General features: G+C 44.2%; 2 protein-coding genes and 1 non-coding gene across 41 annotated transcripts in view; all 3 read right to left on the minus strand.

Moving 5' to 3' along the window:
• Positions 1 to 1,462: 1,462 nt before the first annotated feature.
• HAX1 (HCLS1 associated protein X-1) lies at positions 1,463 to 4,068 on the minus strand. The gene is made up of 7 exons (XM_040230482.1): positions 3,902 to 4,068; positions 3,138 to 3,400; positions 2,793 to 2,980; positions 2,326 to 2,377; positions 2,097 to 2,203; positions 1,876 to 1,966; positions 1,463 to 1,727 (listed from the first exon to the last, which is right to left on the minus strand). The coding sequence occupies exons 1-7, from the start codon at positions 3,952 to 3,954 to the stop codon at positions 1,642 to 1,644; spliced, it is 840 nt and encodes a 279-aa protein (XP_040086416.1). The 5' UTR covers positions 3,955 to 4,068; the 3' UTR covers positions 1,463 to 1,641.
• UBAP2L (ubiquitin associated protein 2 like) overlaps positions 1,463 to 21,482 on the minus strand; it is a 47,503-nt gene continuing 27,483 nt past the window's right edge. For 18 of the 39 annotated variants that reach the window (XM_040230466.1, XM_040230457.1, XM_040230451.1 and 15 more), the window contains 14 exons: positions 20,363 to 20,552; positions 19,606 to 19,660; positions 19,024 to 19,198; positions 18,022 to 18,094; positions 16,644 to 16,839; positions 16,465 to 16,553; positions 15,333 to 15,386; positions 14,659 to 14,740; positions 13,808 to 14,025; positions 13,333 to 13,438; positions 8,459 to 8,526; positions 7,208 to 7,405; positions 6,747 to 6,797; positions 5,261 to 5,896 (listed from right to left, as the gene is read on the minus strand). In XM_040230466.1, the coding sequence (XP_040086400.1) occupies positions 5,801 to 5,896; positions 6,747 to 6,797; positions 7,208 to 7,405; positions 8,459 to 8,526; positions 13,333 to 13,438; positions 13,808 to 14,025; positions 14,659 to 14,740; positions 15,333 to 15,386; positions 16,465 to 16,553; positions 16,644 to 16,839; positions 18,022 to 18,094; positions 19,024 to 19,198; positions 19,606 to 19,660; positions 20,363 to 20,552 (1,651 nt within the window). In that variant the 3' untranslated portion in view covers positions 5,261 to 5,800. Of the gene's footprint in view, positions 1,728 to 1,875; positions 1,967 to 2,096; positions 2,204 to 2,325; positions 2,981 to 3,137; positions 3,401 to 3,901; positions 5,897 to 6,746; positions 6,798 to 7,207; positions 7,406 to 8,458; positions 8,527 to 11,513; positions 11,918 to 13,332; positions 13,439 to 13,807; positions 14,026 to 14,658; positions 14,741 to 15,332; positions 15,387 to 16,464; positions 16,554 to 16,643; positions 16,840 to 18,021; positions 18,095 to 19,023; positions 19,199 to 19,605; positions 19,661 to 20,362; positions 20,553 to 21,482 lie in introns of those variants that run through there. The other 21 variants (XM_040230463.1, XM_040230470.1, XM_040230460.1 and 18 more) reach the window with 9 other exon arrangements.
• On the minus strand, positions 14,829 to 14,963 carry LOC120857135. The gene has a single exon (XR_005719605.1). It is a non-coding gene; the product is annotated as a small nucleolar RNA SNORA58 (small nucleolar RNA).

A 21,482-nucleotide genomic window follows, 5' to 3' on the forward strand; every position in this document is an offset into this window, starting at 1 on the left:
CATTGTGTTGGTAATGCCATCCAACTATCTCATCCTCTGTCGTCCCCTTCTCTGGCCCTCAATCTTTCCCAGCATCAGGGTCTTTTCCAATGAGTCAGCTCTTCGCATGAGGTGGCCAAAGTATTGGAGTTTCAGCTTCAACATCAGTGCTTCCAATGAACACCCAGGACTGATCTCCTTTAAGATGGACTGGTTGGATCTCCTTGCAGTCCAAGGGACTCTCAAGAGTCTTCTCCAAAACCATCCTCTCAAACACTTGTTATTTGTAGACTTCGTGATGAGTCATTCGGACAGATGTGAAGTGATACCTCATTGTGATTTTGATTTTCATTTCTATAATCATTAGCTAAAGAGTCTAATAATGTCTGACTCTTTGTGACCCCACTGGCTATAGTCCATTGAATTCTCCAGGCCAAGATACTGGAGTTGGTAGCCTATCCCTTCTGCATCAGATCTTCCCGACCAAGGAATTAAAGTGGGGTCTCCCATATTGCAGGCGGATTCTTTACCAGCTGAGCTACCAGGAAAGCCCCTAATAATTAGCAATGTTAAGCATCTTTTCATGTGTCTGTTAGCCATCCACATGTTCTCTTTGGAAAAATATCTGTTCATGTCTTCTGTCCATTTTTGATGGGATTTTTTTTTTTTTTGCAGGAGGATGGGGCACACAGCATGTAGAATCTTAGTTCCCCAACTAGGGGTCAAACCAATGCCCCATGCATCAGGAGCATGAAGTCTTAACCACTGGACCACCAGGGAAGTCCTGACTGGATTTTTTTATGAGTTGTATGAGCTCTTCATATATTTTAGTTACTAACCCCTTGTCAGTCATATCACCTGCAAGTATTTTCTCTCATTCCATAGGTTGTCTTCTTGTTCTATTGGTTTCTTTTGCTGTGCAAAAGCTTTTAAGTTTAATTAGGCTCCATTTATTTTTGCTTTTTTGCCTTGGGAAACTAATCCAAGAAAATATTGCTACAATTTATGTCAGAGAATGTTTTGCCTATGTTCTCTTCTAGAAGTCTTATGGCTCCATGTCTTACACTTATATCTTTTTATTTTTCTATCTGGTATAATGGAAAGTTCTAATCTACTTGTTTTGTATGCAGCTGTCCAGCTTTTCCAGTACCACTTGTTAAAATGACTAATAATGCTTTGCTAGTTGTATTTTCTCTGAATTATCCAATCACAGTAATTTCACACACAGGGAAGCATTTTTTCCCCTACACTTACATACATCATTTTTTAAAAACTGATGCATCTGCATGTGGAAATTTCCCTGGAACTATCACCAGTTATCTATTCATAAGAAAATCATTTCCTAAAGGTACCTGGTCCTTACTTATCAAAATCAGTTTTGCAAGTAAAGTAAAGAGATAATTTTTTGTGGGCCAAGTTAATTTGGGAAGCCCTGGATAGTGTGAGAAAGTGGAATAGGCATGACAAAACCAAGACCAAAGAATTAGCATAAATAAAGGTTTTATTGGTCAGTTTGGGTGACTGACACACTGACAGACCTTCAATTCACTGTTCCACACACCCAAGGTCCTGAGGTGGCAGGAAGACAACTAAGCCCATTAATACCAAGCAAAGGGTGGGAGGTGGAAAGAATCTAAAGGCCTCTGTGATTAATTAACAAGGCTACCGGGACCGGAACCAACGTCCTAGGAACAAATCCAGGATGGAAGAGGAATCATCCAAGGATGGAGGTGTTGGTGATTCTGGACCTAAGGGAAAAAGTGATACACACAGGCTAAATGAAAGAGATTGGAAAGAGGCAAAGGAGGGCAGCAATGTTTAATGGTAGGAGAGCAACGGTTTCCCTTTCCCATGGAATTAAGAGATGGATCCCTTTGATTCATACTCTTCACTTACCATCTCTAGGACTGCCACCCGCCTCTTGATGGGTTACTGTGGTCTCTTTCCGGCCCTCACTGTCCACCACAGTCCGGCGCTCCTCTATAGTCTACAAGGAGAAGTCCCCCCCACCATATCCCTAACATCACTAAAGGTGAGTCCACTTGTTTCTTTACATAGTCCCCCTTTCCAGAACATTCTCTGGTCACAGTTGCCTTTACCCATCTCTCCCAACTCACCCCATCTGGCTTAGTGATCTTGGTCACAGAGACACTCTTGAAATAGGATTTGGGTTGGGGCTGCAGAACTGGGCCAAGACCCTCCTGAGAAACCTGGGAATCAAGATCTAGAAGGGCATAGAAAGGAAAACAAGAGAGTCCAAAGCAAAGAAGGGGACAAATGTGGCACACAGAAATTTCAGGGAGGGAGACCAAAGGGCTGGTAAATGTCCTGTCCCTCCAGACTTACCATTGTCTTCTCTGGCTCTAGAGTCGGGGGTCACAGACCACGTATCATCAAACTGTAGAAGAAGCCAAAGTAGGTCAAATGACACCTTTCAATCTGAAATTTGAGGGGCCCCAGAACCCAAACTATTTCCAAGTTCCAAAACTACTTTTCAGAAGAAATGATCCCAGCAGGATGGCTTTCTTTACTCACTCCTCCTCCTTCCTACCTGATTCATGTATTTCTCTACCAAAAAAGCATTCCTGAACTGACACTTTTCTGTCCTCCTTCAAACATTTTTGCTTTCTCCAAGCATCGTCTACAGTAATTTTTAACAAAAAGCAGAACTCCCATTTCCTCCCAAAGAAAATCCTACACAAAGCTTAATATAGAAAACAGACAAATACAACCCAAGTCTGTTAGATTCCAGAAAGGTTTCCAGTCTTTGCAGTCTTCTCCACAGCTCCCACTTCAGGCCCAGATGTACTCACCCTATGAAAAGGTCTCTGGGGGGCCCAGTCTGGTGCTGGTTTGGCGGATTCAGATCTTGCATCACTCTCCAAGCCCCCACCAAAGATCTTGGGCTGGTGACTATCTGGATATTTAAGCATTGAGTCCCGAAGCGTCTGTCCTTCCTGCCGTCTCTCACCAGGTGTCTCTGACTCAGGACCTGGAAGTTCTGCAGAAAGGTGGCAGGTGGATGCTGGGAGTGGGAAAGGACTTGGGCTCTTTTAAATCTCCTTGAAATCATCAGCTTTCTCAAATTCCCAACACCCCCAACTACTCTCTGCAAGTCTTTTTTTTTCACCCACCAACCCAGTAGAGCATCCACACACCAGGAGGGCGGGAAGGCAAGGTCCAGGCCCCCATCTCGCTGAAGATGTTGTTGAAATCCCGTACTAGGTCATCAAAGCCGAAGTTATCGTGGAAACGCATTCCTCCTCCTGGGCTGAAGCTGAAGCCAAAGCTAAATTCCTCAGGAGGCTGGGGACCCTCAAACCTCGAGTTCCCACGGCCCCACGTGACTCCTTCTTCTTCCTCTTCCTCATCATCTTCGTCTTCATCGCGAGTCATTCCTCCAAAAAAGGGATCTCTGTGGCTAGGGGTGGAGGCAGATTAGCCACCAAAATTTCAGCACTTAAACCATAACATCAGCTAAGACTCGACGAGTAGGACAAGAGTTGGGATCTGAGAGCCTGGAGTGAGGGTAGAGGACTGGCCATCGGGTTTGTTTTGCTTCATCGTCAGTCCTCACCTGGTGCCCCGCCCCGCCCCCAACGCTTCCCTGCGGCCTAAGTGTTTCCCAGCCCCTCCCCTCCCCCAAGGTCTTGCTCACTTGTCCTCGACTCCAGAGCCCATTGTCTTCCCCACCCGGTCCCCTGTTGCATCACCCTAGACTGGAGAAAGGCTTAAGCGGCTGTTCCTTCTCTTAGCGACCGCCCTGGTTACTGTCGGGGGTTGAGTGTTCAATGTTGACCTTCTTTTCCGCAGGAGTTGTAGGAGGGTAGAAAACGATGTTTTTCCAAAAACAGGGTGTCCAGGGTCAAGCTCCCCTCAGAGTACTCCCACCCCTCCGTGTCTGGCCGGAACCCGCTCTCACCTCCGAGGTCCAGAAAAGCCGAAAAAGCCCCGAAAGAGGTCAAAAAGGCTCATTCCCGTAGTGGGACTCGAACCTTTGAAGCCCACAGCGGGTAGCAGCCAGAGCTACGCTGTCGGAAACTGAGCGAAGCGTCAGACCACGCTGCCGGAAAGCAAGCATGCGATCGCACACTGTCGTAAAACAACCGTAAGCCGGACGTCGCTGAGGGGCGGGGCGGGCGATCCTATCAAATTCTAAAGGCTTTCACTTTTGCCCCCACCTGCTTCCTGTGAAGGGAGCGGGCGTACTGAATTTTTATTTCCCAACGAACACTTGCCCTCTAAGCCAATTCTTTTGGCCGACCAACCCACTCCAATAGGGTTTCGAGGGTTTGACGCTTGATGGCACTGGAGACAGCCGCCAGAGGGCACTCCACCCACACAAATGAACCGGACCCAGACCCTTCCTCATTGCAGACTCACCATACCCATGGACCAGTGTTCTGCCTTAAACCCACCCGCTCCCTTCTTTCATCCAGTTTGTTTCTCGCCTGACTTAAGTCTAGTATTAGAGGAATGGACGAAATGTATCAAGCTCCTTCTACTTTAATAATGACATCCCCAGAGTAAAAGACACAGGAATGCATGGATTTAACTTCATCTCTCCAGCTATTAAGTAGTTTGCCAAGGTAGGCTCTGCAACCATCAGAATAGACTTTGTAAGAGAGCAAGGGAAATCTAGTCAAGTTTTGGGAAGGAAGAATTTGGAGGTATAAGTGTCCCCTTTTGCCTATCAGTGACTTTCAAAGCCTCTCCCCCTCTCTGTGCCCCCACCTCTTTCCCAAACCTGGCCTTGCTCCAGCCTCCTCCTCTTCAAGGGTGTGGATATTAGCTATGTGAAATGAAAACACTCAAGCAGCAAGATCTACTGCTTCAGTTTTGCTAGCCAACAGTGCATATTTTGCACTCATTTCTTTCCAGTTCATTTGCACGGACCCATCTAAATTAAACTTTTTCTTCCTTTCTATTCTATTGATGCAAAGTGATTTCTTTCAGTTCTTGGTTAATCCTCTCCCTTTCCACCCAGTATCAGCTATCCCACTCCCTTCACTGCCTACAATCTGCTACAGATGACGGAAATGAAGATTTGCAATGATTTTTTACAGGCACCACTGTGAAATTTTTGAGGGAGGGCGAGGGAATCCCCTCAAGGGCAGCACATTAAGGTCAGAGGAGTTCTTAAAGGGCGAAGATTTCGTTTTTATTCCACCGCCTTCGGGGCCTGCTAGAGAAGGCCCAGTTGGTACAGTAATATTTATTCACCAAGCTGGTCATCGACGAGACTGAGGACATCCTAGACGGAGCAAGAATGGGCAGAGGCTGAAGGTAGAGGTTTTCTTTTTATATATACAAGACACATTAAATCCATTAAATTTGAGGACACAGTACAAAAAAAAAAACCACTTCAACTAATTCATCTGACAATGCTGTTCATATTCATGACGCCATTTTTTGTTGTTGTTTTGTTTCCTAATAATAAAGGAGGAGACTTAGGGCTGTTGGGCTGATATATATTTGGGGGTCCCCCCTCCCCACCTCACCCACACACCACCAGGGTGAACAGGAGGAGAAGAGAGGGCAGGGCCCACAGCAAAGTTTCATAATCTTGAATGCAAGGGAGGAGGAAGAGAGGAAAGGAAGAAAAAAAAAAAGGAGAAAATACAAATCCTATAATACATACAACAGAGTGGGGATGGTATGGGAATGGGACAGACATGAAGCTGAGGCATGGGGTGGGCCGCTGGGGGTGGGGGGTAGCGGAAGCCCCCCACATTCTTTTTCTCTCTTTGATGCTGTTTCCATAGTTGCCAGGCTGAGAAGCCCTCTCAGAAGATGGGACCGGGAGAAGAGGATCGGGGCCTCAGTTGGCCCCCCAGCTGTAGCTGTTGTAGGCAGACTTGTTGGTCTGGGGCTTCTGCGGGATGGAGCTGGTCTGGCTACGTTGCCCGCTGCCCGTCTGCAGGGGAATGGGAGGGTGAATGGGGAGGAAAAAGATGTCGAGTTAGTGGGACAAACTTATGACATCTTCAAGTGGAGATTTAGAAATTGTTTTACTCTCCCATTCCCCTGGCTTAGAAACTACTCTGAAGCTTGCTTCTCAACCGTCAGAAATTTGGTTTATACGGCAGTTAAGAGCACCTCTGACAAATAAAAAAGCAGCTATAAACTTTAAATAAGGGAAAGATGAAAAGAGTGCAGGATACTTTTGGAGGCAAGATAGTGAATCAGTTCTACTCATTTTCAATTCCACCTCCCCCCACCCTCAAACCCATCCTCTCCTGTTCCAGAAGGCTACTCTCTAGAGAGAATTATGGCCTCTTGGAGATGGGTAATCACAAGGTGATTTCACTTTCACTGATCCCTATAAATGCCTCAATTTGGGTATCTGTAGTTGAAGGCAAGGAAGTCCTTACTCTAGCTTCTCAAACCACCTATGAGGAAGGGGGAGAGGTCACTTGCACCACCCCAGGGCTCCCCAGCCCTATCACCCTTCACATCTGCGAGCCTATTTCAGGGAGGATAAGAGAGTCTGAGGCCCCAGGCTCCAGATGCTGTTCCAAGAATCCTTTCCATTCCAGTAACCAAGTGTTTCAAAAGTCAGGGAAGGGTAGAAAGAAAAAGAGAACATCGAGGAGGGGAGGACAAGAGAGGAATGGGAGGCCAGAGAGCTCAGCAAGGTGTTTTGTGTTTGTGTATCCCGACTTGTGACTGTGCAATCTCTTCTCTTCAAGTTCCCTGAGACTGTGGAGGTGAAATGGGGACTGAAAAGGAGTGGGTTCAAGCATATCATCATTCAGTTTCATTACCTGCTCCTCCTGCTGGCGCTGGCAACAGAGAATCATCTGCAAATATGGTAGCTGAGGCAGAACCAGGATATATGGAAAATAAAGGGACAAACTTTGACAATAGAACTCCACCATTAGAAGGGAAAGCTATACTGTCAGGGAAGGGGGAAGGCTGGGGAGGTTAAGAGGAAGGCGTGAGCCAGGCCTGATGGGATGAGGACAACTGTGCTATGGGAGGAGGTGGAGGAGAGAGGCGCCAACGGCATCGGGGGTGAGGCTGCCGTCTGGCCCTCCTCTGACGCACCCTTTGCCGGCCACTCGTGTTATGTGCGCTGTGTCTGTATGTGCTGTGTGCCCATGGCTGGCGCTGGGGAGGGCGGGGTGAAGGTGGTGGTGAGGAAGGGTAAGAAAAGGAAAGGGGAGGTAGTTTTAGGGACAGGAAGGAAGAGGAAGGGAAAGGAAAGAGGGGGAAGGGCTATTACCTGGCCATCCTGCTGCAGGTGATGGTGAAGGATCTGGGAGTGCGGCTGCTGATGGGGAGTCAGGATGTGCATAAAGGGGGCAGGTGGGTAGGCAGCAGCTGTGGCCGGATTGATGGGCCCCCCACTTCCTAGGGCTGAAGGCAAGTTGAAGGAGGCAGCAGGAGTACCGGAATGAAAACCTTGTTTCTCAAAGGACTGCTATCCAGGAGAATAGGAGGAGAGAGAGTAAAAGCATCAGCAAACTATTCCTTGGAATTTCTGAATCTAAGATCCCCCACCCTGAGAGCAGCATGGTGTCATAGAGGAAAGCTGCACCTGAAGTCAGATAGTCAGGTCTCGGCCTCAGCTCGGTCTTTAATAGCTGTGCGATCCTGAAAAGCTACTCAAGTCTCTCAGCCTGTTTTCTCTTACATGAATCAGGGATGCTATTAACCCCCCAGTTGTAAGGACCAAATAAGAGGACAGATGTAAGATCACTTTGTGAAATCTAACATCATTAATGAACACAGTGAAATATGTTGACTATTATTAGCACAACCTTTGGAGTTGGGTAAAAATTAGAACTTGTTGGATATTAAAAAGAAAAATACACACTGAGGTATCTTGAGTGTTAATGGTCTTTGGTATGAAGCACTCCACCACAACTCCTAACACTTTACCTGGAACTTTTAATTATTTATGGTGTGTGTGTGTGTGGGAGCAACACAATACGAATCTGTGCATAATCTGGATGCCTCGCTTTAATTACTGGGCTGTGTTGTATCCTTTCCCACTCTGTTATAGACTTACAAAGAATGGCAAGACTAGTTTCCTTTCATTCTGTATCTAGTCTCCTTTCATTCTGTATCTAGTCTCCGGGAAACTTATGAAAAGGTTGGGAGTAAGCAAAGGGCCAGGAAAACTTGCACAGTGAATGACATGACATCACAACAATTTACCACACTTCACCTTCCTGTAACATTTTTCTTTTTTTCCAAGAGGGCTAAATTTAAAACTTCCAGAACTCACTCACTTTCTAGTAGAATGGGTTTCCTGATACCTCTCTTAAGAGGACTGTTCTTGTTCACTGTATTTTCCTGCCCTTTGGCCATATGGCTTGCGGGATCTTAGTTCCTCTACCAGGGATTGAACCCAGGCCCATGGCAAGGAAAGTGCCAAGTCCTAACCACCAGACAGCCAGGGAATTCCCTGCAACTCCACCTCCTCGATGTCCATCTCTCTTTCCAGTTCTATCCAGAGCCAGGCACCTACCTGGGTTTTGGAGTACACAGAACCCGAGATATCTGGCACGCCTGTATTACTGGAGGTGACTGACACACCTGGGGGAGGAGGAAACAGACAGGAGGATTAGCTCAGCTAACTGCCTGGCCCCACTCCTGGGAAATGATGATGCATGTGGCTTTTCTAGCGATAGCACTGCAAGGGAATTTTGGTCTGTTTTTCCAACTTCATGTCAGTCCTGAGGAATAAGAGCTCATGACACAAAAAGGTTCCCTAAGGGGTTCTCTTGCCCTTTCCCGATGTATATTGTGTTTTGGGGAGCACCAGGGAATATAGCCGAACTTCACTAGCCTATGGCTTTCAAAACTCTGTGCCAAAGCCCAACAGGACTGTATTAAACTTTTCATGTCCTTTTCAAATCGGTCAGCCCAAACTCCACTCAGTTCTGCAGTCTTGCTGCTAAGGGGGCTCAAAATTCATGCCTCCACAGCATAAGGAAGGTACTACAGGAGCAGTTCAGTTCAACCCCCAAGAGCACTTTCATTCTCAGAGCCTCAGTTTACTTGGTCCAGCTTCCCTATTGTCTTGGTACTACTAGGCTACATACTTATGACTTAAAGAGCAAATTTCCATTTACTCAATTTAAGCCTAAGTGTGGAGAGGAGAGAGGGCAGACAGGGTTAGGCTCTTATAGCCTAGGTGGAACACAAAATCCAACTGTCATTCTAGTTTACAATTTCAGCTTTTCCATGGGGTAAAAGCTCTAATCCATACTCCAGCAACTTTTGTTTCCTATTGAGAAACTCCCTACCACCATTATGATTTTATGGAAACCACAACAGTACAATTCCCCATTTTAATCTGTACTCCTTAAACTGAAATACACATACTGTACCTCCCAGGGTATGGTGGCAGTTAAGAATAGGGAAAAAAAAGCCATCAGGTAAAATAACCCAGCATCTTACTAGTGAAACTATATGCAAATATTGAAGAAAAAAGTAACTGAAATTTTACTAGGAATTTAAAGCTTGTTTTCTAAACATGTTAAATCTCATAAAGTGAGATAAAACGAGACTTCAGAAAAACATTGTGCTTCACACTGGGTCTTTGGATTTTCCTCTGCTGTTAGGAGTACTTTGATGAGTTTTTTAGAACTAAACTGACGGAGTCACGCCCACACACACACACACACACACTGATGGAGTCACAAGTGAGGAATCCTCCATTTACCCACAATTCAATAGCAATCGCCATTTAAACTCCGAAATCCAAATCCTCCCTAGACCAAGGCAGCCTTCAAAAGCTAAGCCCACCTTGGACAGCCACTTTAGAATCTTCCCAATAGAAGTGGCGTTTACCCTGGAAAACCCTCCCGTAAGTCCAGACAGTTTCAGGGAGGAACAAACATAAACTAGGAAAAGAAACGAATTGGAGATACTAATGGCTCAGTGATAAAGATCCTGCCTGCCAATGCAGGAGATGCCGGTTTGGTCCCTGGGTCGGGAAGATACCCAGGAAGAGGAAATGGCAACCCACTCCAGTATTCTGTCCACGGAAATCCCACGGACAAAGGAGCCTGACGGGCTACAGTCCGTGGGGCGCAAAAGAGTCAGACACGACTTAGCAACTAAACAGCAACAGAAACCAAGCATGAGAAAATACTTTCCCATCTTCAAAGTATCAACTCTACAGTTTAATGGCACTGGAGTAAAAGGGGACAAAGCAGGAACTAATCAGGTAGTTTTTTTCCCTTCCTTTTTCAGCTCTCAGGTGCCCATTTGGCAAATCACTGCTAACAGGCATAACTTTAAGAACAGGAGCTCATTTATGGAAAAAGCTAAGCTAACAAGGAGGTCTGTGTGGAAGGGTTCAGAGTAAGGTGTAATGGACAGGAAACCAGAAGAGACAATGACCTTTACAGTGAAGCTTCAAACAGCTTGCCAACACCCCTTGGTCATCCCATACAGAATGGGAGAAATGGCTGTTCTCAAGCCTAGTAGGAAGGAATTTAGTTCCAATGTGCACTTAACTGGTCACATTCTTTCTAGAGGATGGACTGGCTCAAAAACAGCTTCTAGTCTAGGAGCCTTGATTGGGCTACTGGTTCAAACAACTGGAGATGCAGAAAAAAATAAGAGTGTAGTAGCCCTAAATGGCCTCAGTGTAAGCATTTGAGACCCTAGAAAATAGGCATTCATTTCCCTACCTACTGTTCATCAATTAGAAATCTCAGACTACAGAGTTTTGCTTTCCTTCCAACAGTCAACATCCCCTGGTTAATCCACACTCCTAAGCAGTGATGATCATACCAAACACAATGTGGATGGCGGGGAAGAGAAACAACAAGAGATCTCTCCCAGCCTGGCAACCCCTGAAAAGCTGGGCACACTCGAAAGACAAAATTACTTCCGAGGGCTGGGAACAAATACAAAGGTGGTCAAATATCTGGGTTTCCAATTAACCAAGGACGGAGTTCTCACTGTCCAAGTTAACTATGAATGAAGGGCATTAAGAGGGGATGAGAATTTCCATAACCCAACAAGTGCGAATTGACTAATAATCCACAATCCCTAAAAAGCCATCAAGGGACTCTACGAACAATGTTCCAGGCTAGAAGAGTTTCCATAGCCCGAGTCATCAACTAGCTGGTCACGCAAGACTTCATCAGATCTCAGCCAGCCATGTGGCCTCTGGGAAGCAGATATGAGTACTAAACCTGGAAGATACTTTCGTAACAACAGTTCTGAACACCATCTCTTTAGCCTTTCACAATGACATGACACTAACTTTTCTGTCCTTTCCTCTCTGCTTATGTCAGAGACAAGGGGAAGATCTAAACTGTAAAGTGAAGAGCTATAAGCAGCATGGAGAATGGGGAATTTTCTACAAATAGCTTTCTTTACCAACTAAGCAACAAGCTGAGGACTGAGGCCACTTCCCCTCCCCCACCTTAATAGATTCACCATACTGAAAAGTTAATGGTTCTTTGACTATGCTGGGGTTTGACTGAAAAGGCCACCCTCCACCCATAGCACAACATTGGCTCCTAGTGTCCAGAAAGACATGCACGGAAAGAACGCCAGAGTTAGCTAAAGAAATACCACAGTTTATTGAAGACTACAAATATTTTGTTACAAGTTGAAACTACATGCCTTCCAGAAATCAAAAGCAACAGGAGGTGTGTGTATTGATGCTTCGGAGGAGGTGCTGCACCGCTTGAATTCGAAACGGGTAAGACAGGGTCAGACACATGGGGGAGAGGGAAATGAGGCAAGGGCAAGTTCAAAAGCCCAGAAGGTATCCACCAACTCATTCCCCCAAGCCACGCGGGCCATGGCCACAGCTCAGCAGGCTCTCCTCAGTGGTCTGGTTTCTGAAACAAGACTTCAGTGCAAATTTATACACACACACAAAACACAGCCCCCAGCCTTGGGCCAAATTAGCTCTCTGCCGTCCAGAAATGCTTGTAAGGGGGTGGATATTTTCTTCCTAAAAGGAATCAAATACATAAAAATAAATGAATTTAGAGCTTGATGAGGAATGGGATGACAAGAGCCCTTTGTGGGGTTGGGAACTGGGGGTTCTCAAAGGGTATAGGTTTCTGAAATCTTAGGGAAAAAGCTGGGGTTTCCAAAATCCGGTAATGCCACCTTCTTATATTACCAAACATCTACCTCTTAAAATTCTTGACTCTGGTCCAGCTAAGACCTAAATCTAAATTCCTGTAATAGGGCCACTCCAAGACAAGAGCTTGTAAATCTCCCTACCAAGGACTGGGGCTGACCTGCTCAGAGAGAGGGGCCCTAGCCACAAGGAGTCTGGGTATTAACGATTTAATCTCAGTGACTTATCTCAGGATTTCTTTAAAGCTCAACCCACTGTAAGTCATACAACAGAGTTCAAAGCTCCACCTGACTGATAGTTTCCAGACCTACTGCGCTCTTTCTCAGCTCAGCTTCCCAGTTATTGAAAAACCCTTGGACAAGTTTAACCATCTGGAGCCCATACAAGGGTGAAGAACACAGATGAAGCTCCATCCAAACCACCGTGAAACCATAACTGAGCTAAGAATTTTAAAGAACAACCCTCAACCTCAACCCCAAGCAATGGCAACCACCTACTCTCCATACACAACTACAAGGCACTGAGAAAAGTAGACAGAAATTGTTTTATTCAAAAACTCTTACTTCCTTTCCCCCCAAAACAGACAGTAGGTGTCAGGTATGGGAGCAAAGGATAGGATAAATATCTTTAGGTCAGCTTCCATTCAGAGGATCCCTGTATCTCCCTCCCTGCCTTGAGCTGTACAATGGACTCTGCGAAAAAACCAGCCACACAAATGAAGGAACCCAAAAGTCCAACTGTCCCTCTATTGAGCATTTGTGCCCTACTCCTTTCTTTCCACATCTTAGTCCCTCTAGATAGGGAGTAAAATGAGGGGCCACATGAGGAAAGTTGTACTATAAAGAGATTTCAGCCAAACCTACCACAGCGTGCTAGCTAAGAATCCATTGAACTCTTCTATTCAGTGAATGAATATATCACCTACTGTACTTACCAGTACCTTAAATGTTAACACCTGCCCCCGACTGAAAAATCTCAGTAAAATCTTGCTTAGATTTGGGTGGGCCCCTTGCTTCCCACCCAAAGTTTAGGCCAGCCAACATATTCTAATAGCCAATTTGCGCCCCAGGACATTCTCGTCATGAGTAATGAATACACGTTCTACTATTAAGCTCCTCTGTTGGTGCTGCTCAGACAGAAACCCAAGTCAGACAAACATGAACAATCATGCCTGGAGCAGCAGCACACCCTTACAGCCCTACGTTCTCAAGCTTCAAATCTTCCTCCCTGAAACTCATTTAATAACATCCCAATGACAGCCAGGGTCAAGGTGAGCTTACCAGTGTTGTATCCATGAGACCCATAACCACTTGGCTGTTGGAAAGGGGTGGCTGATGCATTCACACTGACATTCACACCATGCTGCTTGGAAGAGGTAGGAGCCACCTGAAGAACAAAAGGCCAGCACTACAGTGAAATGGCGGCAAAGTACCATTTTAACCCACTCCAGAGACTGGGCATTCAAGATGGCTACCCATCCTGATGCAGGCTGTCCAGTTTGTTTAGCAAAATGGCTCAGGGAATGAATGACAGTCTGAGGGAAGCAAAGCTATACATTCCCCCTTCAGCTATTTCTAACAACAGGTAAGGTAGTCCCTTATCCCAATACCACCTATCCAGCCCCAATCCCCCTCCCAGTCCAGAAGTGGAAATTGTTCCTCCTTTTCATTATTAAAAAGTCATCTAGCTTTGAAAGTAGCTAGGATAGTGCCAAGCATTCTTCACTACAAGTAAAGACCAAGTCCAAGCACTTACAGGGAACACAGCAGGCCCATACTGGAAGGTGCTGGGGAGGCCAGGAACCCCTGTGTAGTATGGCAGGCTGGTGTAACTGTAGCCAGGAGGCAGCGCCGGGTTCAGGAATGTCTGCTGCGTGGTGTGGTGAGTCTGCGTCTGGTTCTGTTGGGGTTGGGCCAAGGTTGTGGCTGGGGCGGGGGAGGAGGCATCCCCGCGGCCGAACTTTGTGAGGTCACCTGTGAAAGGAGAGGCTCAATATATCTGCCTCTTTTACTCCCCACATCAATGTAGAATTACCTCTTCTGGTTTCACATGATCCAGGACAGCCTTGGTTAAAGTTCAATTCTGTGAATTTTATTTTTTTGAGGCTCCATTTAGCATTGCTCAGGACACACTCTGCACAGTGCCAGTCAAGGACTAATAATGCATGGCTGTGCAATGCTGTGGCAGAGACAAACTTCCAGAATAAAGCTCCTATATGGTTTCTCTGCCCACCTGTGTTCTTTCATCTCTTCCCTACACCACCCCCTACTTCCTCTCTCTGCTTCTCCTCCATGGGGAAAACTCCATATTGGACCTGAAAAACAATCATAGTCAATAAGGACAACAGATCAGGCCTATAGCCTGGCAAGGCAATAAGACTGCCATGTAAGTAGGGAACAGGAGTAGAGATGAGCAAAGGAAGGCCAGTTCAACCACTATACTTATTCTGAATCTACCGACCCTCTACCAACCCTGATTCATGACATCCATTTTGTATAATATTTCTGTCAAAGATCTTAATTAAGGTGAAAACTGGATCTACTAATCAGGTTTCTGCCACCAATACCAACACAGCTTCCCTTTATTCAGCCCTATCCCAATCCTACCAGAATAAGGGTTGCTGGCCAGGCTACCATCCCTCCCAGTCAGCGGAGTGGTGGGTGTGGGAAATGGGATGCTGTAGTAATCCTGAAAGACAGAAATAAAAGAGAAATAAAAGAGAAGAGACTCAGTGCCACTCATTATTGGCATGACACATCATAGGTGAGAAGCAAGAGAATGTTGGAGAACTGCAGTTTATCCAGCCATTAATGAACTGGCAAGAGCTAGCACAAACTCCATATTACTCTTGCATACACTGTCCCCCCTGCCTGGCCATGAGGATAGTCAGGCAAGGTCTACAAGTATGCCCACCAGGGAAACGCTTCAAGCCCATCAGTACCAATCATCTAGATAAATTCTAAACCTCTAGATATAACTCCTAATAGTCTATTGCTACTGAGAAAATACATCTTCCTTCTAGAATTCATTAAAGTGTTTGAGACATAAAGGAAGCTTAAAATATGTTTAATTCAAAGATGCCACAACTCTTTTTTTTTTTTTTAGTGACTTTCTGTTAGAATCACTCTTTAAGTACATTCTAATATATCTTAAAGTATGCATATGGAGGTATGGGTTGAGAAAAAGCCATGTCTGTGACTTATCAAGTAAACATCTGGAATAATTCAAACATTAATTTAAGATCACTTTCTTTCTCTAAGCTCTAGAACCATATACTCACCAATGGAAATCTTGTCTGAAGCATCTGCAAGTCATCATAACCATATACCTGTGGCTGAAAGATACAAACATGTTAACAATGGGAACTGGTCATGATGGTAGCAAACCAAGGAACTAAGAGACAAGATAAAGCAACAGAACTTTTATCCTCATTCATGAGAAAAAAGAGGACATAGATTATTTCCTTCATTTTCTTTAAGAAATGAAATGCAAAGAGATTGCATGATTCATGAACAGCCTTAAAGTTTTCCTTGAGCTACATACTGATTCAACTAGGCTGTCCTCTGGGTTAGCAGTGGGGTACATAAGTCACACATGAATAGTTGACTTTATTTTACCAGTCTTTTTCTCCTTTAGCCTTCAAAATATGGCTTAAAATTTATCTCTCTCAGAAAGGATTCACATTTTACTCTACTAGGTGCTAAGGTAGTGTTTTAACTATTTAAAAAGTGCTACTGGGTATTTCATTTGTATGATAATCTAAACTCTCTGAAGGCAAAAACAGGTGTTTTGGGTTTTTTGGGGGGAATATTTACAATGCTGTGTGAGTTTCAGGTGAGTAGGTTCTCATATATCCACTCCCTTCCCATTTATCTCTCCCCTCCTGTATCCCCTGGTAATCATAAGTTTGAAAAAAAAGGTATTTTAAAAAAAATGTTTTTAAATAAATATCCTTCATCTTAATAAGCACTGAATACATGAACCTGACACAAAACACAGCAAGACAAAAGGCTACTCCTGTTATTCACCTATTCTCAGAGAACCACAGACTAACTCAGGGAACTCTACTCTCATCAGGTCAGAGCCAGCACAGACCCCCAGGGTTAGGAATCAATCCAACTAGAGAAATAATTTTCTAGGAAACTGTGAGGGATTCCAGTTAGACATTTGCCTTCAGCTTCTGAGGCCCAGTAATTGTTTCACACAGAGAAAATACACAACAGAGGACCTAGCCTAGGTTGAGTCTTTCCTCTTAAAAAAAAATTATCCCCCCCCCCCCAAAACTACAAAGATTAAAGACTACACATGATAACCACTCATTTATTATGTACAGTCTTCCACCTGAAGTCACAGCAATAAAGACTAGGTATACCACCTTCCTCTTTTGGAAAAGATCATTCAGCCTCACTTACCGGGTAGGCATGTAACAGCCCTGGAGCCATAATATATGGATTAGGCAACAATGGCGGGACCCCAGGAGGGAGGTTGGGAGGAGCTTTTCCTAAAAGAGAAATTATATTTTTATCCCGTCACACCATTACTTTGCTCCTCCATCCCAAAGGAAGGCAATTCAACTTCCACACAGGGTTACCTGAAGTCGTAGCAACTGAGCTTCGAGTGGAGGCTGTGACGGTAGAGTTGCTGCCTAGGCTGAGGCCCAAGCTACTGCCACTGTTGAGACTGGAGGAGACACTGACCACTGGGGGGGGAGCAGAGACTGTGCTGGATGTGGTGGAGAAAGTGCTGGAGGAAGAATGGAGATTCGCCTCACTCTCCACGCTCGTGTGCTTCAAAGAGGCAGTGCAGTGGAAAAGAGGAGGAGGAAACAGTGATTAGTGTGACAGGTCAGGAAAGACAATCCCTTCTGTTGATTTTAGCACAGCAACTTCCCGATTAAAGAGGCTGAGGAAGGGTATTGCGCATCCTCTGCCAACCAGAAACTAGAATAAATGATTAAATACTCTCCAGCTACACATTCACCAAGATTTATCTGGTAAAGATGGTTAGCAACGGACCCACTGCACATTATCACCCTGTTCAAAAAGCAGCAGAGCGAGTAGGGACAAACTCCCCAGAAATCAATACTGACTGCCCAATAAGGAGACAAAAGAAAAGTTATGTCTGAAAAATACATCATACCCTCCTCGCCCACTCTTCTTCACTAGGCTAACACAACAGACAAGTTCACAGGCTAGAAAAAAGTACAAGTTCTAATGCATTTAAACCTGAAATAGCATACTGGAGGAAAGGAAGGAAGGAAGGAACATCGCTCAGTCGTGTCCGACTCTTTGCGAACCCATGGACTATAGCCTACCAGGCTCCTCTGTCCATGGGATTTTCCAGGCAATAGTACTGGAGTGGATTGCCATTTAATCCTAAGAAAGCCTTAGCCCTCATTACCTTGTCCAGGCTTTTGACAAAACAGATATGCTTTCCCTGAAACAGGTCCTTTTGAAGTGAGTTTTCTTCCTTACCATCTCAGCTTAATTCCACAAATATAGTTGTCACAAAATCACAACAGTGAAATTAATTCTTTAGCCAAAAGTGCTCATCTGGCCTTTACTTGCATAGGATGCCTAGACTCAAACTGCTTATTTTCAAGACTCAGGTTTGGCAAATCCCAGAGTGAGAATGGCTGTATAAGTTAGAAAAAATATTCTTACAGAATTTATCGTAGCATACAAAGCCCCACCTAGTTTCAAAAAGTTTAAAAAAATTTAAAAAGTCATATACTCAGGAAAGCCGTTTCCAGGGCTTTAAGAATTGGCCCACAGCTCTGCAATATTTCTGGATTCTTCTGCCTTTCTTGGCTTCAAGAATACTTTTATCCCTTTTTCTCCAACCTTAGATCTGTTGTCATTTTGCCACCTCATGAAGAAATTTTCAAGAGTTGCTTCTTGGGAAAATCTTATGGCTGGATAATTGTTTGAATGTAATAAGACATTTCCTTTTACCGCACTCACACTTACCAAAAGAGTGGATGTTGAAGTGCGCCCAGAAGATGTTGATGACGAAAGGGTATTCTGCTGAGTAGATAACGTGCTGTAAGGATAAAGTGGTTGCCATCAGCCATAGTGCTATGGTTATTGCCTGACGTGGAGCTTCAGTCAAGAACTGGGGACTAGGCTACGGACTTCCCTAGTGGTCCAGTGGTTAACAACCCACCTGCCAATGCAGGGGACACAGGTTCAATCCCTGGACTGGGAACTAAGACCCCTCATACCTCAGGGCAACTAAAGCTCATACACTCCAACTACTGAAGCTCGCATGCCCTAGAGCCTGTGCTCTGCAACAAAAAAAGCTACTGCAATGAGAAGCCCACACACCACAACTAGACAGTAATCCCTACTCCCTGCAACTAGAGAAACCCCATGTGCAGCTACAAAGAACTCATGCACTGCAATGAAGACCCAGTGCAGCCATAAAAATTAACAGAAGCCAGACACAGAGAACTAATTTGTGGTTGCTGAAGAGAAAGGGATAGAATTGGAGTTTTGGCTTATCAGATGCAAACTAGTATATACATAGACTGAACAAACAATAAGGTTTTACTGTACAGCACAGAGAACTATATTCAATACCCTGTGGTAAACAATGCAAAAAAAAAAAAAAGAATGTGTGTATATGTATAACTGAATCATTTTCTGTACATCAGAAATTAACACATCATAAATTAACTATAATTCAATTAAATAAAAAAAACAACCTAGGCAAAGAAGGCAGAATATGGGACCAAACAGATCTGAGATCGTAAGGTCAACACAGTAGTCAGCGAGGGGTAGTGAGCAGAACCCAAAACAAGAATGGGTTTTGAAAAAGGGAAAAAAGCCTCCTCTGTCTTTACTTCCCATAGCTTCTAGGTCATCCACTTAGATAATGTGGTCTCTGCTAGGCAGAGAGACTAAGATAGAACCAGAGAGCTCTATTATTACTATTCACTAACCTAAACCTCCATCCTCACCCCAAATCACCTGCTGTGTTGTGTGGTGGTAGTATTTGGAATCTCCTCATTGTGGCTCAAGCCACCCAAGGAGGATGAGTGCTGATTGGTTGTCGTCAGTAAGGAAGCTGCAGATACCGTTTCATTGAGAGGGGGGATGCCAGAAGTGGAAGGTGAGTCAGATTTCACTGCAGAGCCTGTAGCACCTGGAAATAAAGGCAGGAATTCACATCATCAGAGGAAGTTAAGAGGTGACGACAGTCCTGGGCTGTCCTGAAGACAAGAGTGTGAGTGTATAAGTTATTTAGTAATGGACTGGTAGCATTTAGGTGCAATCTTTTTTTTTTTTTAATTCCAAACATTTCACAGCACCAATCTCATTTGTCCAATAAAGGAAACCAAAAGGATTATCACTGTTACAAGACCGAGAACCTGAAATTTAGGAAGGTTTGAGATTAAACAGCAAGGTAGAAAAAAATCAAGCTAAGAATAAAACCAATAGTTTTTATCATGAAAAGACCTCTGCTTCGATGATCATCTACGACATGCAAAAATATTTTGAAAAGGGAGTAAAAACACTGTAATTTAGAGGAAAAAGCCTGGGGACCCTCACCTTCAACAGATTGCGTGGTCTGTAACTGCGTGGCCTGCACAGAACTGAAGCCATTCTGGTAAGAAACAAACAAAAGAACAGATTAAGTTAGTACACTGACTCAGTTTAATTTCTGCCAACCAATTTCTTTCAGAGAAATTCTGCAAGTTAACAGAAGGATTAACATAATATACACAACCCAAAGGAAAAACAACAAAAATTTTAAAACAACAAAAGATACACCGACCCTGTGTGACCCAGGGCAGTTAAGAGGCAATGCCCAAACTGCTGAAGAGATGCCGAACCCCAAACAGATAAAGGAGAGGTTCAAATCCAATGATCCCTAGGGGAGGATGTGGGAGTAAGACAGTTCAGCCAAACCACTTATTCTGCTGGCTGCATCTGACAGTCACTCCACATTCTCCACATTTCCTCTGGCATATGCTGTCCCCCTCACCAAGCCAAGACATAGCAAGGTGAGGTCTACTGATATGCACTCAGAAGTCTAGCAACCAGATCCTCCAAGAAAACAAGTACTGGAGACTGATTCTACTAGAGAGAATGAATCTTTTTAGTGCGAAGAGCATGATCTAGCTCTGAGTCTCCAGGATTAGTGCATAGAACTTTTATTTCACCAACCACAAAAATGAGGTTAAGCTTCATAATCAGCATTTTAGAGATATCTTAGCACCATTTGTCAAGAAGTAAAACACTATTATTTAAGACACTTTGTCTGCTATTCTCCCAACCAATGCCCAGGGGTTGGTGAAGCCAATACCTTTGCCTGAGTCAAGTCCTTTTGGGGTGATGAAGAGATGGAGCTGGGGTACCGCCGAGTCTGTGTGGATCTCTGTTCATATAGAGGGCCCTGAGCATTATTTTGGGAGGTATAGGTTGTCGACTGAATTGGGCCACTCTGATAACCGGACTCCTGACTCTGGTTAGATGAAATTGTGGATGAAGATTCACTGTGGGGAATGGAGAAGGAAAATCTCAAGAGAAACGAATAGAACAGATCCACTGATACTAGAAAAGTGAGTTACTCTAGTAACTTACTAGAGTTGATTACAATCAACTTATAATCATACTGATTGTAATCAAAAAAACAAACTTCAAGAACAAATAAAAGATAGTGCAACAATTTTCTCCTGGCAACAGTAGGAATTTCCACATCCTATAAAGCCAGGTATCTAAGCTAAGAATCGAGCTTAAAAACATTTTCAACTCTTAAAGGAAGAGAAAATTTTCTTCTGTCCCTACATTCTGCTGTTATTAGAAAAAGAGGCTAAAAGTCAATAGAAAGGATACATTACACTTGGTCCCTTTCATACAATTGTAACAAGAATCCTAAGCACAGGAAAAATCACCTTTTGCTCATTTTAAGGAATTCTGAGTTCCTGGCTCTCTCAAAAACCCAAGAATAAAATTCTCTTGGGAAGACCTTTAAAAATATTCACATGCATTAACAACAATTATGATTCAATAGAGCTAGGCTGGGGCAAGACATCTCTACTTTTAAATTCTAGGGATTGGAAAAAAAAAAAAAAACCTAAACCGACCTATTACTCCGAAATTCCAGGATTTTCTATTGCCTAAGATAGACTTCCCTGATATCTATTCATAGGAAATAGGAAAGGTTCTACAGGAAAGGTTTAATTCTGTCATACTAATTTTAATTTTACCTCCTTCCTAGGAGTTCAAAGTTACAACTTTCATAGGCTTTAAATCCACACATAAGGTCTCAAAGTGTCAAAAGCACTGTTCATTGTGGCAGATGCCAAGGTACTTTAAAGGTGGGGTACACATCTCTAGGAACTGTGCTTGGACATCCTGTAAGTACCCAAAGGATATATTTCTATCTGTTTAGAGTTATGAAAAAAACCTAGTAACAAAAGTGC

This window comes from Oryx dammah, unplaced genomic scaffold, assembly GCF_014754425.2.
Source record: "Oryx dammah isolate SB20612 unplaced genomic scaffold, SCBI_Odam_1.1 HiC_scaffold_28, whole genome shotgun sequence".
Lineage (NCBI taxonomy): Eukaryota > Metazoa > Chordata > Mammalia > Artiodactyla > Bovidae > Oryx > Oryx dammah.

Bases quoted from the DNA above. Each gene is read 5' to 3' on its own strand.
- HAX1 (XM_040230482.1), bottom strand. From the start codon at position 3,954: ATGAGCCTTTTTGACCTCTTTCGGGGCTTTTTCGGCTTTTCTGGACCT. The intron at 2,378-2,792 runs GTGAGTACATCT...CTTCTTCTACAG, and splicing joins CCCAGAGACCTTTTCATAGG to TTTGATGATACGTGGTCTGT. The intron at 2,204-2,325 runs GTAAGTCTGGAG...ATGCCCTTCTAG, and splicing joins TAGAGCCAGAGAAGACAATG to ATCTTGATTCCCAGGTTTCT.